Source organism: Paracoccidioides lutzii (genome assembly GCF_000150705.2).
Source record: "Paracoccidioides lutzii Pb01 unplaced genomic scaffold supercont2.3, whole genome shotgun sequence".
NCBI lineage: Eukaryota > Fungi > Ascomycota > Eurotiomycetes > Onygenales > Ajellomycetaceae > Paracoccidioides > Paracoccidioides lutzii.
This window is the reverse complement of record NW_015440949.1, coordinates 1,160,640-1,180,371: the sequence shown is the minus strand read 5'-3', so window position 1 is coordinate 1,180,371 and position 19,732 is coordinate 1,160,640. Positions and strand designations below refer to the sequence as shown.

The window sequence follows — 19,732 nt, the reverse complement described above, 5'->3', positions numbered from 1 at the left end:
TTTCGATGAATGTACTGCCTGTATTGTATATATGTACAATACCGTACTGCAATACCGTACTGTCAATACAGAGTTACGCGATACATACTCCGTACAATACAATCTGATAAAAGCCACCACCCAGAAAACAGCAATTAACAACAGCCCCTTGTAGGTTTGCTTGGCGGTTGTTATTGATCCACACAAGCGGGAATGCAGAAAAACGGCAACACTTGAGAACTCTTCGTGGGGGCGAAGCTGGGTAGCTAAGGTCGATAGATCCGGGAACTTCAAACCTTTCGTGCACAGCGATATGTTTATTCCCAGGGTGCATCGATCCCCGCCAGCTTTTGCTTGCAGATAATATCACATTGGTGATCAAAGCCGTCTGGGAGGAGCATTTCACTGCTGTCCAACAATCATCATGGTTGAAGCTTCGGAGGCTGCTGGCGATTCTCGAGCCGTAGAGAATCAAAAGGTACTGTATAAATGGCCGGCCAAATATATGTATAGAAACAAGGCTAAAGAGATGATGATTATGCAGTTTATTGGACGAGCTACCAGATATGCTCGCCTTCTGATCTCTGCAGAGCCCACCGCTGTTGACCTCACGCTTCTCAGCGTCGGTATTCTAGCTGCGATTGCCTCTGGTGTGCCCTTCCCTCTCATGGGTATCCTCTTCGGTCAATTGGTCGACAACCTCAACTCTGCATCTTGCAGTGCAAATTCCCAAACTGGGCCATCACATCAAGCAGAAGTCAATGACAAGGTTCTCAAAGTGGTGTATGTCGGAATCGCCTACTTTGTATTGGTGTATATATATGTGGCCTCGTGGAATTTGTTTGGTGAACGTCTCGCCCAGAGGCTCCGTGAGCGGTATTTGAAAAGCTTATTACGGCAAGATGTTTCCTTCTTCGATGAAATGCCAGCAGGGGAAGCCGCTTCGCGACTTACGGGGGACATAACCACCATTCAGCAGGGAACCTCTGAGAAAGTCGGTGTTGTGCTCAACAGCGTTTCTTTTTTCATCACCGCTTATATTGTCGCTTTTATTAAGGACGCAAAACTTGGTGGAGAGTTAGTGTCTCTAACACCGGCTTACCTACTTATGTCGCTTGTAGGCGGTTATTATACACAGAAGTATGCCTCTGTTGTGTTAACAAATGTGGCTGGAGCGGCTTCCGTTGCGATGGAATCATTATCAAATGCAACAGTTGTGCATGCTTTCTCAGCGAATGCACAGCTAGAATCAAAATTTGCGGCCCTCCTGGGCAATGCAAAAGCTGCTGGAATTAAGAAAGCAATTGCAGTAGCTTCCCAGTCCGGATTACTGTTCTTCATTGCATACTCGGCGAATGCCCTTGCATTTTGGCAAGGCTCGAAAACGATTGCAGATTCAATTGCTACTGGGAATTCTGGAACATCTGTCGGGACCACTTACACAGTAATATTTATTCTAGTCGATGGTGAGTGCTTCAATTTCCAAGTACAATGAGATTTTCCGCTAACACATCATTTTCAAGCTTCCTTGATCCTAAGTCAGGTAGCTCCGTTCGTCCAAATCTTTGATGCAGCCGGCGCCACTTTCGAAAAATTAGATAAGGATATGAACCGCGAATCAAAAATAGATGGTACAGTAGACGATAGGGGGTTGAATCTCCCGAATTCTGTCGGTGACATTGAATTAAAGAATGTCTATTTCTCTTTCCCGTCCCGTCCCGATAACGCCGTGCTGAAGGGTGTCTCAATTACATGCCCAGCAGGAAAGCATACAGCAATTGTTGGTCTGTCTGGAAGCGGGAAGTCGACTGTCGCTGGACTGATTACACGTTTATATGATCCAACAGATGGAGAAGTGCTTTTTGACAGCCATAACATCAAGGAACTCAACGTCCGGTCCCTACGAAGCAACTTTAGCCTTGTTCAGCAAGAGCCCTCCCTTCTCGATCGATCGATCTTGGAGAATATTGCTCTAGGCTTAATTAATTCCCCAGCCCATTCTCACTTAACCGCAACTTTGTTGGGGCAGAAACTATCTGACGTCGCCGCTGCCATCAGGGATGGGCACGACCTAACGCGAGCGGCACAAATCCAAGGCCCAGAGGTCGTCGAAATCGTGGAACTAGTCCAGAAGGCCGCAGAACTTGCTGATGCTGGTATATTTATCGGCCGTCTGAAGGATGGTTATGGTACGCTTGTCGGTTCAAGTGGTAGTTTAATTTCAGGAGGTCAAAAGCAAAGAATTTCCATTGCTCGAGCTTTGGTTAAAGGTCCAAAACTTTTGATCCTTGATGAAGCTACTGCCGCCCTGGATTCCGCCAGCCAGCAAAGGGTGCAGTCTGCAATTGAGAGCGCAATGGGCGGGAAAACTTTGATCACTATTGCCCACCGCCTATCCACCATTCAGAATGCAAATAATATAGTTGTTATGAATCAAGGTCAAGTTATTGAGCAGGGGACGCATACAGAGCTGATTACAAAAGATGGAGCATACGCTGGTCTTGTGCGTCTACAGAATCTCAACGCACATCCAGAGCAGGAGGGAATCTCGAGCGAGACGCTAATGGCAGAGGATTCGGTAGAAAATGTATCTGAGAAAGTTACCCACAGTTCCCCTCTTGTAGAAGCCAGACTTGATGAGAAGCACTCGTTTGAGACACCCACACCGAAGGAAGAAGATGCCGATGGTATAAGCGCGAAACGCTCCATATTGTCCACGTTTAGAGCTCTCGGCCCAATGTTCCGTCCATATCTTCTTTTCGTCCTTCTAGCCTTGGTCAGCGCTGTCGTTGTAGGTGGTACGTATTCTGCAGCTGCAGTCATTTTCGGCAGCACGGTCGGCGAATTAAGTCCTTGCAAAATGCCAGATTCAATCAGATCTGCGGGAAGATTTTATGGGTTGATGTTCTTCACCCTCGCCATTATCGAATTTTTTGCTAATCTTGCAAGTTGGTCCGCGTTTGGATTGATTGCCGAAAAAATCACGTATAAAGTCCGAGTTCTCTCTTTCAGGGCTCTAATGGAACAGGACCTGCAATGGCATCAGTCTGATGGGCGGAGTCCCACCCTCCTTCTCTCGGTCATCACCCAGGATGGTAATGCGCTGTCTGGCCTTACTGGGTCTGTGGTTGGCTCCATTGTTGCGATATTGGTTAATCTGGTTTCCGCGATCGTCCTATCTCACGTCATTGCATGGAAAATTGCATTGGTTTGTCTTGCTGTTGTTCCTCTGATGCTTGGTGCGGGGGTCATGCGAGTAATGACGATGACGCGATTCCAAGCACGGCACGCTCAATCATTCGCAAAGTCGCTTGGAATAACAGTTGAAGCAGTCAACCTCATCAAAACCGTGTCTGCCCTATCCCTGGAACATGAAATCTTGAAAACATATAAGCGCTCTCTAAAAGGCCCAGTCAAGGAAATTGCGCAACAAAGCGCCTATGCTAACCTTTGGCTAGCAATTGCATACGGCCTCAGCAATTTTCTGTACGCACTTGCCTACTGGTGGGGAGCCAAACGAATCATTGCCGGCGACTATTCTCAAACTCAGTTCTTTGTTGTGCTAGTGGCTCTTCTCGTCAGTGCACAACTTTGGGGTCAGATGTTCACACTGGCGCCAGATGTATCGCGTGCTTTCACTGCATTAGCTCGAATTATGAACCTCCTCGACCTGGGATCAACCAAAAAGTTCTCTGGCCCGATTCAACCGCTCGGGAGAGGTCTCAATGATGTTGAAGCCAATGCAGATACAAAGGAGAAACTCTGTAGTTTAAATCACGGAGGCATCAGTGTTGATTTTGACAACGTGAAATTTTCCTATCCGGCCCGTCCAGACGTCCCGGTTCTCCATGGTCTTAATCTCCGTGTCAAACCCGGGCAATTTGCAGCACTGGTTGGTCCCAGCGGTGCAGGAAAGTCCACCATAATATCACTTATTGAAAGACTGTACTCGCCGAGCTCCGGCAGCGTCCTGATTGATGGCCAAGATATCTCCAAACGTGAAGGTGTCTCATTCCGCGATAATATTTCCCTTGTTCCTCAGGATTGTGTGCTATTTGACGGCACCATCAGGTTCAATGTTGCCCTTGGGGCAAGGCCTGGCCATATACCAACAGATGCGGAGATTGAAGAGGCATGCCGGTTGGCAAATATTCATGACACCATACGTAATCTACCAGAAGGGTATGACACGAATTGCGGACCTGGCGGAAACCAATTATCAGGCGGACAGAAGCAGCGACTTGCAATTGCACGCGCGCTCGTCCGGAAGCCCCAGCTACTGCTCCTTGACGAATCAACAAGTGCACTCGACGCAGAATCCGAGCAACTGCTTCAAGCTGGCCTAGAAACAGCTACCCGAGGTATCACTGTTATCGCCATTGCGCACAGACTGTATACTATCCGAAAAGCAGACGTTATATTTCTCATTGAGGATGGAAAATGCACTGATCAGGGTACTCATGCAGAATTAGTGGAGCGAAGCGAGAGTTATAAAATTAATGCTCTGCATCAGGCATTTGAATGATCTTTGAAATGCTTGGATCGTAGATCAACGGTAACTGTTAAATGGGTGTTTGTATGTACTTTCGGGATTGTTTGTGGTGCTATTTCTACTCTCCATAGAGTATCTTCTTAGAGGCTTTATTTGGTATATGATTTTTCATGAAGGTTGCTGACTCATATGTGTTATGGCTGCTTTAATTTTAGTTTATTAACTATAGAAAATCTCATAGTTGTTAAGATATTCAATACGTTTGTGTAATTCTCTAGATAATTGCATGAGCAGCAGTACCGGACTATCTGAAGTATCCGGAGAGAAGATAATTCCAATTGAAAGCATTGTAGGAGCTGTAGGAGAACAAAACGTTCCATTATTCTTCTTGATCAAACCGTTAACTACCAAAACATCTTGAACACTAGTCATAGATGGTGGGTACAGACTCCATCCGGACATCAAAACACCATGCCATAATACCAGCCAAACAGTTAGATGTGTCATAAATTAGTTCGCCGCGTCTCCAAGCTTCATATAATTCCAGCAAACTACGATATTGTTTCAATGTTAGCACAGATCAACCCTCTCGACTAGAACGTAAAAGTTCTACTAAATGAAGAATAAAAAGGTAATTTAAAGGAGATAGGCATACTTGAAAATCCCAAATCATCCCCAAAGAACAGCTTTGAGACTTCTTCTCCAGACACCACACCATCAAAGTCACTATATGCAACTGCATTTTCCCCCACAGCCAGTCCCATTGACGGGGGCAGGTCCTGCAGTTCTGAGAATTTTGGCGCTGTCCCAAGCATCTCGCTCAGCATTCGCTGGTAAATGTTCATGGCAACGTAGTGCCCGTGGTGCATTGCTCTGCCACCCCGTTTGATACCCGACCAGAGAGCAACGTCACCGGCTGCAAAATGGTACTGGGAATTTGGCACCTCTTCCGGGAAGTTTAGGCTAGTGATATATGTCAGCCGCTATCGGAAACTGCCTGCAAACTGCAGTTGTTTTGCGAAAGGGAGCTGTGATGGTGATGGCGATGCTTACGTCGCATTGATTTTCACATAACCTTCTTTGTCAAGCACGGAATTGGGCAGATAGGAAGTAGTTGGACTATACTTGGATATGGCATTGATGACATAGCTGGCCTCCATCGTACGACTGTTTGCTAATTTTACAGTGTAAATCGGGGGAACACCCTCCTTCGACTGTATTTGCGTTGTTTCAGCGACCCGTGAGCCCATAATGGTTTCAACACCACAGTCATGAAGTAGCTTGAGGGCCCGATCGCGGAACTCGTCAGGAAGCGGCTCGGATGAGAGAAGCTTGGGTCTCGAATGTATCAGGGTAATCTTTCGGTCCGGCTGTATCATTTTCAACTCAGCTGCGATTTCAATACCGACAGCACCTACAAATTTATTTCTTCAGTTAATCTGTGACCTTGCGTGTCAAAGGAGTACAGTACTATATATCACACATTAAGATCAATCAGTTTGTTGGAAAACTCACCACCACCAATAACAATTACCCCATTTTCTGCAATCTTTGTTTTCTCAATATGTTTCCTCGTTTCAAGAAGATACTCATCTTTGGTCAAAGCCTGTGGCGCGCTTGGCCACGTTCGTCTCAGGCCCGAGCTTGCGACCAAGTAGTCATACTTTTGGACAATTTCCTTGTTTGTGACGGCTTCCCTAATGATGGAGATTTTTCGCTCACAGTCCACTTGTCTGACACTGCCTTGGATGCATTTAACGGCTGGAGTTTTTAGGGCCGGGATGTCTGTGAACTTTTTCCATGCAGAAGAGGCAAATTCTTCCGAAGCGAATGCAAGTGGTGTCCCAATGAGGTGGTCTTGTGAGGTGTTCACCTCTTGTTAGTATCCTATTTTGCGCTCTCTAGTGGGATCGTGGAGGAACGTACAGTAGCCATCTCGCTCATCCACGATGGTTACCTGCACATTGATCTTCTTTTTCACGTCTCCTGACTCAGAAGTCAAGCCACCAGCAAATCGACAATTTCGGCCCTGGCATAGATCAAGAAGATTGACGGTTGCCGCAAGTCCAGAGTACGAACCGCCAATCACTAGAATTTGTTGGGGAGGCTCTCCGTTGGAGGAACTCCCGGATCCCTCATGGCTAGGCATAGTGAGAGTCCAACTTTGGAATAACTTGTGCAGAAGTGGGGCGCTGAGAAGTGACGAGATGACTGAACAAGTGTAGGTAAATATAAGATGGTATAAACGCGAGATCATGGCAGAAATTTGACACGGGATGGCTGGCACGGTTGTGGATTCAAGCCATTTAGAGAACTGACGGTGCCAACATGAGACGCATTCCTTGTGTGAAGAAGAAAACATGTTGAAGGTGTCTTGCCGTCCATATCGAGGGCTTTCTTGACCACCACCGCGGAAATTACAACCGGTACCGCAGGTCTGGAAGACAGCCTAACAGGGGGGTGCCACGTCGGGGGTTGGGGTATTGAAGTGTGAGAATTGCATGAAAACCAGCGATGCTTCCTCTCACGTCCAAAAGCTTCACAGCAAAATCCGGGTAACTATGTGCTAAATTACACTTGGCGATAATTTTCCGTCGCATCTGATAAGCCCAGGTGGGGGACTGGGCACGCCAGAATCCGCTTCATTCTCGGGCTGTTCGTTTGGTTTAGGTTATCTGATCCGGATTTGGGCGGACCTAAGCCGCGTGGGACCCAGCTAAAGTTATCTGATCTCAGCACATGGCCCCTGGTGAAACACAGGACCATACAGGTTCGCAGTGCCCGAATACCCGTTGTTCCAAATACCCTCAAAACGGACGGTGGTAATACTGTATTTTTCGCATCTGTCTGTTATGAATAGTAACCGTAATGTGTATAAAAGTACTTAGGTAATGTATGTATGTATGTATGTATGTATGTATGTATGTATGTATGTATGTATGTATGTATGTATGTATGTATGTATGTATGTATGTATGTATGTATGGAGTGCTGTACTGTTCTGAATATCAATGATACCATCACTTTCAAAAAGACATATTCCATACTCCATAAAAAAGCGGAGGAGACATAAAGACCCACCTAAAGTGAAGGTCCTTTTTATCATATGAGATTGTTGCAGCGAGTCAAAATTGTAGGTCTGGGTTCCTCTGGGCCGACAGCAGTCTGAGCCTTTGAGCAGCCCAAAAAAAAAAAAGAAAAAAAAAAGGACCAGGAGCCAAGCTCTTGTGAATATTGTGTTACGCAATCCCTTATGTCTTTCTTTCTTTCATAACTCGGTTTCTTCATTTCTGTTTTGGAATTCTAATATTGTCCTTCGTTTGAAAGGTTTACGTGCGGTTTTGCGTCAATAAAACAAATAGATCAACTGGGGCCTTCATGCGAGGAGGAGGGGCAGAAGACAGGGACGTTGTTGACATGGCATTTGAGTTAGGTGACATCGGCACAATCATTCTGTAGGCAACATCCCCTTGTTTTATGCACAGGCGAATTAAGTATGTTACTTTCTCATGAGGCGATAGTTATTTCGGGTTTTTTTTCAATTGTTAGCTTACGTTTCCTCGGCCTGATCTTTCAACTACATGACCAGATATGTCCTATTTTCAAATCTTTCCATTTCTACTAGTTACTGAGGAAGCAATTGTGTAAACTGCCCACATGTCTTGATGATGAGAAACTGTACTCCGAAGCGCAGCAAAAGCGCAAGACAAATGACAGGCGAGTGGAAGCAGACTCTCTGTGTCCCTCCTCCTCTGTGAACTTCTACACTGTCAGCTATTCAGATGAGTTGTGGCTGCTTTAGTGTCCACAGCACAAAGCTGATTTGCGGCTGCAGCTCAAAGCCGTTGCAAAATGCGCCAGGGTCTTCATAACAGTCGGTTAACTAATAGTTAGTTACCCCAGGCCGTGTTTGGAGGCCAAGCAAATGCAAATGATGTCACTCCTTCGAGGAGGCTTAAAATGAGGATAAACGGCCCTGAGATTTTCATCATGCAACTACTGTCTATACCTTTGAGAAATACGGGTTGACGTGAGAATATACTATATTGCTTCATTCTGAATCTTCGCCACTAATTTTCGATCGCTCAATAGCACTCGCAATCTCAGCAGCAGATTTAACATGCACGCTCTCATAGTTGATCATAAGTATGTTCAAGACTTAGAATCGCATAACCTATGGCCTAGTTGAATATATAACGTGGTTATCGCATGGCCCTGCTTTTACACATCGTTTTCTCTTCTCCAAAACACCGTGCGACATAGGCTAACAATGCCCATAGTGACATTAACCGGTTGGTTATGGAGAAGATCCTCAAAAAGTTAGGTGTTACCGTTGATGTGGCTGCGACCAGTCAGCAAGCGTTGGAATATCTGGAGCGGTGTATCCATGGCCTGGCTTTAAGAAGGCCAGATGTTATTTTCATGAAAGTATGTAACTCTATTAGAACTGCCTTTTCTGATAGCCACATTAGTATCTTCAATTCAGCTTCAAGAACATTTGTACGTCCTGAACATGAAGGAGGAACCAGCGAACTATCCTGTTATATATGCTAGCTGCTAAAATGGTCGCTCCAGATGAAAATTGGCCCCGTTGACGGACTCGAAACGACTCATATCATCCGAACGCAACCTCCTTTCTCTACTGATCTCAAAACCCTTTCTACGCCCATAATAGCCCTAACCAATCACTCAATTTTGCCCTCGTCACCCAGCCATCTTTGGGCTCCATTTATTAGAGACGGCGAAATTCGATTTCCAGTGAGACTGACCGACGTTGCAAAGGTTATGAAATCAGTTAGGTTCGAAGTGGTTCCAGCTGCAACGATCCCTGGGAACCAGTGCAATAATGCTTCATTTGCAAGCCACAACAACAACAGCTCGGTAAGAAGACCAATTTGGGGACCGATGCCCCTGAGAAGATATCCGGGCCCAAGATCTCTGTTATGAAGGAGTTTTCATATATATATATATATATATACGTCTATATGCCACATAATTGTTTTATGAACCATGATCTATTTCTTGTCGATTGTGTAAGGGAAATCACGCAATTGTTTCCGCTGTTAGGTTCTAATTTGAGAATGAAAATGGTCTAATCGAGCGATCATTTAACAACTAATAAACAAGCCTCTCAAAATGCGTCTCTGTGTGTATTGGTGATCGAGGACAGCATTGCCCAGGTGGAGTTGCCTCGACTCTAGGTTCCAATATTCTTTTTGTCTTCTTAAACCATCAAGTACACATGTTCATGACAACCAACGCTCTGATGATTACCTCAGATGCATTCGTAAAGTCCCATGGTCCCATGTCTTCTTCATGGGTATTTGAACTAGGGGACTTCATCAAGGAGGCAGTTCTGGCTCGTTGGTCTGCTTGAAGGTAACAAATCGACAGTCCCGCTATTTCTATGCAAAATACCAGCAAATTAGAAGCAGTCCATCAAAAATGCACAGGTACAACCAATGCTTGCACTCGTCATATATACTCTCCAACTTTAGGTTTCTGGCGTCGCGTGCCTAGCGTTTCAGCTGGGGAGTAGCTACAGTTGAACTTCAAGGAGGGAATTCAAAGACCCCCGTATTCCAGATTTTTTGACATGTCATCGAAGATTATATCGGGCGACGATAAGAAATAAAAATTGTCTCAATATCCGAAGGTTGAAATTAAGGGGCTAAACTTTTACATAACCCTAACTTAGGGCAAGGTTCAGGCACGCGGCTAAACCCCCTTTCCTATGATGTCATCGCGAAGGCAGCAGTCACCGCCATTTTTCGTTTTGAAGGAATCCAATATCGAAACAACTCTACTCCGCATAATCCGAAGGTTTGCGACCGTCTCAAAACAAATATTCTTTTGACAAGTACGTAGAAACTAACTGGGAAGTCGAGATGAGAAGGGTTTCTGTTCAGGGTTGTCGGTTTCGCCCTTGCTATTCTGTGACCTGCCAGTGGTGGGCTGTGGACCTGTGAGCTTCCTGGTCACGCATGTTCGCAGCCCCGCCAATTCTTTTGCATGCAGGAAAGGATCCTTGCATCTTGCTGCTTCTCTTCTTCCTGAAGAGCTAGGCAACTGTGCGAGGAGCAGGCTCAATCCATGCTCCACATTCCAGGATGCTTCATACATAAAATCTTCAGGAGCGACGACTCTTACAGAGATGAACCGTGCGTACTGGAATCTCATCTGGTCATTCCCGCTTTTTCCATACGCTGTTTCGGTTATGAGTGGCAGAGCTGCGGCTCTGCTGCATTACGGCCACGGTGTACGGTGTAGCGACAGATTCTTCATTCTCCAATGGCAAATCGTCCATTGAGACAAGTCGTGCGGCGCATCTACTGATGATGACGGCTCTTTCTCTTCAAAGCGACCTGGAGCTGATCTGCTCTCAAGGTCTCTAAGCTGGTCACTTCCGACTTGAAGAGAACGCGGGGCCTAGGAACAAACAACGGTCCTAAACTCGCGCTTGATACCACAAATGTGATTTCCATCCCTGCCCCTTCCCTTGCCCTTTGCTATATATACTGAGGATGAAAATCTGTGTTTTGAGGAGCAATGATCGTAAAAAGTTCCAGGGGAGCAAAGGAATAAATTGGGGTCAATTGGATGATCTTGCCACCTCTTTTTATCCTTTTCTTCTTTACCTATCTCCTAGCCTTTATGAAAGATATTATAAAAGATTACCTCAGGCTCTCTACCAAGCGATGGTACGTAATCGGCAGCATCCCTTATCGACGAGGATACCTATTCTATGGCCCTCCAGGATGTTGTAAAACAAATCTTTGCTTCGCTGCTGCTGGTAACCTGGGCTTACCGATATATATCAAGGCTAAACTCATTTTGCATCTCAGAAGAATCAGCTGCACAACTCTTCTCGTTCCTTCCTGTTCGTTGTAATGTCCTTTTCGAGGACGTCGATGCTCCGGGCATAACCAACAAGAGGTTGATACATAAAAACCGAACTGGTCCATCTTTCCCATGGCACTGTCGTAACTACAGCTGGAGGGTGCAAACCCCCAAACTCGCCATTTATCAAACCAAAAACGATATCTGAATCACCCTCTGGAACCACCACAACTTCAGCCAGAGAGCCGTGAAAACCTGCAGTTTCATCACGTAAGGTCCTCTTCATACCCACATCAAGCCATTCCGCCAGGCTACCAACGAGGACACAAATTTCGATTTCCTTGCTCGAAATTCGCCTCGCGGGTTTCCGCGGATAAATTCACACCAGCGGAGATCCAAGGGCATCTACTAAAGACTCGTCAAAGGAGGATGTGGATGGAGTGGAGGAGTGGGTGATGAACTTCAAACGTGAGGGTGCCAAGAATACTCGGATTGGCAACGATGAATCAATAAAAAGGCGGTAAGGATTGCCATCCAGGTAGGAGTAGAGGTAAAACTACGGAGTGACAACTTAAGTCATCATGGTAGCAATGCTTTGACGTTGGCTCCCTTCCTGGTTGAATTTTTTTTTTTTTTTTTTTTTTTTGTTAGGTAATTCAGGGATGATAGGATAATAGCCAAAGGATATGAAGCGGAGGATGTGAAGGTTAGGGCTTGAGTCTTTGTTTAATATTTATAGACTATAAATACGCAATGAAAACACTTTCTAATATCCAGAATTCGTGGGCGATTTAAAAAAATAACAGGAAGACAAAGCTCTGAAAGAAGTTTGAGAAAAAATTATAATAGCACAGAGTGAGACACTCCATGTCAATCAGGGCAAAGTCCTAAACTGAGGAGTTGCTGATAAAACAAAAGAAAAACCCAAACACAGAATAAAATATGTATAATGGGACATAAAACAATTCAAAAGCCAAAATACTACAAAAGAGGTATATATAGATAATCAAAATAGTAGGACAAGCCAAAATCCCAGGGTGAGAATTACTCAGGGTGTGTCATCAGAAAATGGAAAGTAGATCTGGGAAGCATGTACGGTTTATGTAGAGAGAATCAAAAGATAAATAATCATCTGCGAAATCTAAAATGCGCCGGTTTGATAGGAAGGAAAGAATGCATTACTCAATAACAGATTCTAGGAATTTAGTGGCCCAATTGTTTAACCTTTGGAGTTTGTTAAGGATTCTGTCCAAAAATGATGATGATTTATTGGTGGTGCTATCATTCTCATCGTCGTTATCGGGAGCGGAGGTGGCGGTTGGAACTGCGGAGGCTGATATAGTAGTTGGTTTCAGATTTTGCGAACTAGTCTGAGTTGTTAGGGTTATGGAGGCACTGCTGCTTGTACTGACAGGCGGGTCATCAGGGGTTTCGAGGGCAGGATTATTTTCATCGGAATGAAGACCTATGGGATTTAGGGGGAGGCGGAGAGTTCCGTTATTGGGGAATGGTTTTATTTCTAGGGAGTCGCAAATTATATTGTAGACTTCGATGTTTTCTGGCGGACGTCTGGTTAGTTAAAATCAACCTGGAAAATTCGGAAGTTGGAAACGGAAGGGGACATACGGAAAACTTCCATACGGCTATTTGGATTGTGGGGAAATTTAGGGCCTCGAGCAACAAAGATGGATCTCATTAGAGGATGTTGGTGATCGTATCCATGAAGACCTCTTGGTCGATAAACTTCTTTGTTCATTTGCATCTTCTTAACGTCAAACTCCGTTCTTTCAACAATGGCCCATCCAGTTTTAGGAATTATCCAGAGAGGAGCAATACGATCGTTATTGGAGAAATGATACCGTTCGGGCATTGTTTCCCGGGTGTAAACTTCGATCGAGTCATGGTACGCTTTGGATGATTTCGAAAGCTGCTGCTTGAGGGTTTCGAGGTCTTCAGGACGCTTAGGCCGGATACCCCGAAGGGGCCACCCATCAATGCGATCCACCAGATCCATATCGATCAAATCTTCTAATTGAACTAGGCGATCTGTGGAAGTGGTGGCCATACCATGGTCAGATACAATGACCAAGTTGACAATTTCCGTGAGATTGCGGTCGTGGAGGCCTTGGAAAATATTTGCAAGCATTTTGTCGACATTTGTGATGGTAGTTCGGATTTCAGTACTATTCGGGCCAAACTTATGTCCATCACTATCAACGTTGGGTACGTAGGCTGCGATTAGTTGTGGTCGTCTATTTGTATTGGACGGCAAATCATCTTCCTCTCCCGGCAGGTCTAAAAATGATAGCACTCTATTGCCCTTGCGAAGTAAATCTTCCTTTCCATTGTATTTATCAAGATAGGTGGGTTCAACGTTAGCTATATGAGCTTCTGAGCCAGGCCACATATGGATTGCTGTCCGAACGCCTTGATTTTCAGCCGTCACCCACAATGGTTCTGCACTCCACCACTTTGGCTGCATACTTCTGGACGGGTCAGTATAATGGAACTCCTCTTTAAGGACCGGATCCCAAAATGTGTTGCCGACAACTCCATGGCTTTCAGGATAGAGTCCGGTAACCAGCGTAAAGTGATTTGGGAAGGTCACACTGGGGAAACTAGGAAGCATGTAGTCGGGAGAAATTCCGTTGGCTATAAATGAATTGAGCGTTGGAGTAAGCCCACGATTAAGAAAATCAGCCCGAAAGCCATCTAGGGAAATAAGAATTGTTGTTGGAGCAAAGAGAGAGGTGCCGTTGGAGAGAATGGTGCGATGCCGGTGAGAGGATCGGAAACCAGTCGACTCCTTGTATGCGCCCAAAAGAAGGAGAAGGAATAAGACCACAACGCCATTTGATAGTAAGCAAATTTTCCAACACCAGGAGCCCCTCGACTAAGCCAGAGAATGCTTATTAGCAACCTCAACTAAACGAGCTTACTTGTCGCAACAAGCCAGGTAGTTGGATCACGGAAAGGAAACAACAATATAACATACTGATTTGTAGAAACGGGAATCTGCCGTGACAGGGACTAAATCTGAGGACGCTGCTGATGACTGAGAGCTCGCATCGTCATGAAATTTGCCCTCTTCCATCTCGTACATGAGACCCTGCTCATTCTCTTTTCCCTCCTGGCGCTTTATCCATTCCGCTCTTCGCAGCAAACGCCGCTGCCTCTTTCGCTCCCGCTTTCCAATTCGTACGCTGCTGGCATTGTCGTGACCAGATCCGAGTATCCTCCAGAGCCCGTCTGTTCGACTTTGTCTAACAAGGAGCCGCTCACGCTCTTCTTCCTCCTCCAGAACCGTTCTATCGTGCTGAGATAGCTCCAAGGTCGTCCTGGAGTCTTTGACAAGCTCGTCATCTTCAGAATCCGAGTCTTGGTCGGACAGTGATCTCAGAGAGGAAACGTCATCGTCGTATGCGGAGGGAGAGAGCAGCGATGGACAAGGCGGCGCTTTTCGAAGAGGCATTATTTATCTGTCAGAAACCCGTGTGTCCCTTCACCAACTGGAATGGTTTCTCTTAAAATGATGGGTGATCGCATCGGTCATCTAACCACGACAACGATGTAGAATGCGATTAGTAAGTCATCTAGGGATCCATGGTTAGAATGTCGGCGATCTGGGGATGTAAATAAAGTTAAGTGGTTTCAAGGTACCAATACAAAATTACACGACTTTATGCCGTCAATTCTTCACATTCCTGCGTACGAGATCTGTATCATACTACAGTACAGGTGTCAATGTTTTATCTTGCATCATTCGTTGCTGCAGATATCTCTACATATATATGCGGAGTACAGTTGCCTCTAATGTTATCATTATATTTCAAATTATTTTGTATCTGGCAGTGTGATGCAATGCACAAATTACAGCGGATAATCCCCACAACGTATAGTTCTTCTTGAAAATGCTGTCAATTGTCTATGATCCCTTTGCAGCCCAATTCACATCCACGCCCATGCAGATACGAGACCACCCAACGCCTCTAGGCTCTTCAGGAGTGGCAGTGTTTAACTAGCGAACACAAACGAACAGATAATACCAGTGAATGGATAACTTCTCTACCACGCAACACGTTTATTCATATAAATAACAAAATGTCAATCACAAATGCTAAAAAAGCTATTTAACAAGTAAGAGTTCTCTTAGCTGTTTAAAGCATTTAAAGATGGTTATTCTTCAAGCATAATTGCTACTGCAAAGTTATATGACATTCTCTACTCCAGTCTTTACTATCGACTTTATGATTAACTATATACCACCCGTTGATACTCCACCCAAGAATTGAAACGTTCAATGGATTCTATCCAGGTCAGTCACTCCAGAATGTGACTGTATAAAATATGATCAATTTACTTCTGAACAGGAAATCAAATCTGAATCTAAGTCTTCTTCAACAGTTGATTTTAACTGAGGATGAAACTTTGTCAATCATCATGATGTGTCAAAATTCAAGTTCTTCTGAAAGTATGATTATCAGTGAGCTCCATGTGAAAATGTTAAGATAATTCATAGAAGATACAACTTTGATGAGACTAAGTTTTAGATAAGAGTTATTGAAACGGCTAGAAGTGATTACTGAGTGTGAAAAAGTTGATTGTTCAAAATTTGTAGTCTGAAGGCTGAGAGTGAGCTACTGTTATTGCAGCAGGTAATGCAATAAGCTAACCTTTGTATATGATGATCTAGTTAACGTCTGGGTGATAACCTTTCGTAACCAAAACCCTTAGCCCATCCGCTTAAAAAATTTCCGGTTTTTCCTCTTCCGGGTTAAAAAATTTGGGCCCCCCCCCCCCCCCCCCCCCCCCTCATAGCTTTCATTCTCTTTTCTTTTCTCCTAATGAATTCGTCTTTTGGTATAAGGAAGTGCTAGGGTTGTGACCGTTACAATTCTGAAGAGAAAACTATATTAATTCTCTTAATGTGAGATTGAAAAGCTGTCACATGACTGAATGATTAAAGTCGGTGGGAATGGCTAAACAAATGAAAGCTGAGATTAATCTGACTCAAAGAGATGTTTGACGAGGATACTTGATTCTTGATGAATATAAAAGTCATACTTCAGCTGTATTTGATCAATTCTACTCTAAGAATAATATCATTGTTCATTCTATATTATCTCATTTCTCTCATCTTCTTCAGTTTTTAAATGTTAGCTATTTTTCTCCTCTAAAAAAGGTGTACAGATGATAGATGAAAGAGAAAATGCAGTTTAACATTAATTATATCGATAAAAAAAAAAGATTTCACTCTATATTCAACAGCTTGTATAGACACTCTAAATGAGAACAACATTAATAGTGATTTAAAGCTTTATGGCTAGTTTTATACAATTCAGAGCAAGTCTTTGATCATTTGAACACGTAAATAACCATATACTTACAACGCTCATAGAGAATTCTCATAGTTTTAAGTCTTCTGAATCATAGTTGTATTTCATAATATATGACAACTGGAGCTGCAGAATGAGAAAGTCAAGAAATATCTCAAGCACTGTATATAGAGTTCACCTAGTCCAATTAATCAAGCCCTGGATCAACTGCTTAAAAATGTCAAATGACTAACTATATATAACGCTGCTATTCTGGCAAAGGAAAACAAGGAACTAAGAGCTGCAAATGAGAAGTAAAAGAGAAAGTGAGGGAAAAGCTATACATATATAGCTCAGGAAGGTGTTTTAAGAGTTGAAGAAGGATTAGATTGTGTATAAAATGTCAATGAAGGGGATAGAGGGACAGCTGAGGTTTTTGACTCTCAATCATGAAAATGAGCAGCACCACAGTGCAGTATATGTGGTACTATTGAACATGCTGCTCATACATGCTCAGGACCTACAGAAAATAGTTCATAATGTAATTAAACTCATTTTCTATATAGTTGTCGTTATATTTGCTTCTAAAAACGGAGAAGTGGATTACGTTAGTTATTTAGATCCTCCTAGAAGCGTCCCGTGCTTTCGAATCTGTGACTGTGGCTTGCCGACCTGACTGTCTAGCTCCAAGCACATTCCTTAAAAGCCCTGCATCTTCGATAAGAAATATATCATATCATATACTCCTCGCTTGGAATTTCGAATATACCTGGTCCAGATCCGTCGTTAATAATCTATTCCAACGGCTCTTAACACATGCTTGGAGGAAAAATACTCCATGGCTTCCCGAACATCTCAAGGAGGCCAGCCTCCTGCGGAAAATGTGAGATAAATATAGAATATCTATCAGGCTTCCGCAACGTTCTCCGAAAGACAGAAATACCAATTCTGATAGCATTAAAAAAGAAGAACAAATTGTTGTTAAAATACAATCCTATGCTCATTACGGCTGATCATTCAAACAGGAACCGAAACCTCTTGCCAACGATTGTAAGGTTAATCCGTTTATGTTTTTAGTTGCTTCGAAGATTGTGCATACTTCCCCGCTCCGTACGGAGAGCGTCAATATCAATTCTGTCCAAGTGTAAGAGAGAGGCTGTGGTGCTAATCTTAGAATTCATTCATCTATATCACAGATGATGCCATGATGGCCAAGTGGTTGCCCGTCGATCCAGCTTTGGAAACAGAGGAACAAACCCACTTCACCTGGCGTTTACCGAACTGGACGGAATTGGAGAAGACAGAACTAAGTCCGAAGTTTGAATGCGGTGGCTCAAAGTGGTAGGCCGTCCCTCTTGTTTGAAAATAGCCTATGGAAGCAGTGGCCTTGAAAATTCTGAATATTCGTGGGTTAATTCGAGTAGGAGGATCCTACTCTACCCCCATGGAAATCGCCATAACCAGCATCTATCTGTATACCTCAAGCACGGCTACGATGAGGGAGAGATGCCAGGGCATTGGAGTGCCTGTGTCCAGTTCGCTTTGGTCCTATGGAATACCGAGAGCCCATCATCTTACATTTCCAAAAGTAAATACTTATGTCCCAGTCATCCTATTCTCGTCCTTCTGTGGCTAAAACTTGTCCTAGATGCCAAATTCCGTTTCTCCACAGATGGGCCGGATTGGGGTTTCACCAAATTTTGCGAACTTAGAAAGTTGTTAGGATATCTCGGGGATAAGCCATCCCTTCTGGGTAACGAGGAGGCGAATATAACCGTTTACGTGCGCATTATCAGAGACCATACTGGAGTCCTATGGCATACTTTTCTTGAGTGAGCATCCGTGTTTGTTGACATCACAACTCTGACACAATTCTGATACCGTGATAGCTACGACTCGAAGAAAGCTACTGGTCTAATTGGCCTAAAAAACCTTGGCTCAACTGGCTATCTGAATGTCATATTGCAGAGTTTCTATTTTACGAACATATTCCGTAAGGTATGCTTCCACCAGCCTATGTACAGTACACGTATACCATGAACTCTATCTATTCATTATCAGGTCACTAAGATCAAGGAGACTGTTTATCAGCTACCACTTGATAATGATTCATCCAAAAACACGTTTCTGTGGGCACTACAACGCCTTTTCTACTCACTACAAACCGACGATAGTCCTGTCTCAGCTCTAGAGCTTACCAGAGGACTTGGATGGGGACCCCAGCATCTCTTTATGCAACAGGATGCCCAAGAGATGGCTAGGGTGTTCATGGAGCGATTTGCGGTGGAATCCAAACTTTCTGATATTTTTCTTGGCAGAGTAAAGAGTTACATCTCCGTCGATGGCGTCCAAAAGCTGAGGATAGAAAAGTTCTTAGATATCAGTCTCAATGTCCAGAATATTCCTTCTCTTGCAGAGAGCTTTCAAGACTACATCAGGGAGAATACCGATGAGGAACGGACCGAACATGGCATCAGGAAAACCGCAACTGGCGTTATCTTTGGAAGCTTCCCTACTGTTCTTCATCTCCACTTGAAGCGATATGCATATGACATGGCTCAGCGCCAACTACTGAAAGTGAACGACACTTTCAGTTATCCTGAGGAATTTGATGCCTCTCCTTATCTCTCAGCCGATTCGGACATGTCTGAGCCATGGATATACCGACTCACTGGTGTTGTTGTGCACAGTGGAGGTGTCCATGGCGGTAGGTACTGGGTATACTTGCGTCCTTCGCCAAACGGGTCCTTTTATAAATTTGATGACGACAAGGTCACTCGTGCAATGCTAAGGAACGTCATGGAAGAAAATTATGGAGCAGAGGGGAAGGCGACGAACGCATATATGTTACTTTATGTACGGAAGTCGAGGATAGATGATATCCTTGTTGACGTTATAGAGGCCGATATCCCCACATATATCAGTATGTGCCCACTCCTTGCGTCTTGACCAGAGCAAATATACCTATTAAATTCTCATTCTAACACTCTTTGACGGAAAGAAACTGGATTGGCGCAAGACCGGGAAACGGCTGAACGACAAAAAAAAGAAAAGGAAGAGGATCCTCTCTACATGGGAATTAGCCTTATTACAGCCTCCTCGTTCC

At 44.2% G+C, this 19,732-nt stretch overlaps 5 protein-coding genes across 5 annotated transcripts in view; 3 read left to right on the top strand and 2 right to left on the bottom strand.

Moving 5' to 3' along the window:
* Positions 1-403: 403 nt before the first annotated feature.
* On the top strand, positions 404-4,504 carry PAAG_01678 (leptomycin B resistance protein pmd1; the record flags this gene model as incomplete). Its single annotated transcript, XM_015844409.1, has 3 exons — positions 404-457; positions 524-1,445; positions 1,503-4,504. The coding sequence occupies 3 exons, from the start codon at positions 404-406 to the stop codon at positions 4,502-4,504; spliced, it is 3,978 nt and encodes a 1,325-aa protein (XP_015701317.1).
* Positions 4,505-4,981: 477 nt separating this feature from the next.
* PAAG_01677 (hypothetical protein) lies at positions 4,982-6,620 on the bottom strand (the record flags this gene model as incomplete). Its single annotated transcript, XM_002796623.2, has 5 exons — positions 4,982-5,022; positions 5,127-5,434; positions 5,525-5,885; positions 5,987-6,328; positions 6,398-6,620. The coding sequence occupies 5 exons, from the start codon at positions 6,618-6,620 to the stop codon at positions 4,982-4,984; spliced, it is 1,275 nt and encodes a 424-aa protein (XP_002796669.1).
* A 1,971-nt stretch (positions 6,621-8,591) lies between these two features.
* Positions 8,592-11,767, top strand: PAAG_01676 (hypothetical protein; the record flags this gene model as incomplete). Its single annotated transcript, XM_015844408.1, has 8 exons — positions 8,592-8,617; positions 8,752-8,899; positions 9,047-9,352; positions 9,642-9,834; positions 10,170-10,331; positions 10,360-10,735; positions 11,121-11,172; positions 11,465-11,767. The coding sequence occupies 8 exons, from the start codon at positions 8,592-8,594 to the stop codon at positions 11,765-11,767; spliced, it is 1,566 nt and encodes a 521-aa protein (XP_015701316.1).
* Positions 11,768-12,489: 722 nt separating this feature from the next.
* PAAG_01675 (ectonucleotide pyrophosphatase/phosphodiesterase) lies at positions 12,490-14,783 on the bottom strand (the record flags this gene model as incomplete). The annotated part of the gene is made up of 3 exons (XM_002796621.1): positions 12,490-12,869; positions 12,938-14,204; positions 14,307-14,783. 3 exons carry the CDS (start codon positions 14,781-14,783, stop codon positions 12,490-12,492), a joined length of 2,124 nt encoding a protein of 707 aa, XP_002796667.1.
* A 3,050-nt stretch (positions 14,784-17,833) lies between these two features.
* The window catches only part of PAAG_11336 (hypothetical protein), a gene marked incomplete at both ends in the record, with an annotated part of 2,588 nt that continues 689 nt past the window's right edge, over positions 17,834-19,732 (top strand). Inside the window, 6 exons of the mRNA XM_015847004.1 lie at positions 17,834-17,967; positions 18,051-18,214; positions 18,275-18,458; positions 18,516-18,624; positions 18,688-19,549; positions 19,628-19,727. Of these exons, the coding sequence (XP_015703426.1) occupies positions 17,834-17,967; positions 18,051-18,214; positions 18,275-18,458; positions 18,516-18,624; positions 18,688-19,549; positions 19,628-19,727 (1,553 nt within the window). The remainder of the gene's footprint in view (positions 17,968-18,050; positions 18,215-18,274; positions 18,459-18,515; positions 18,625-18,687; positions 19,550-19,627; positions 19,728-19,732) is intronic.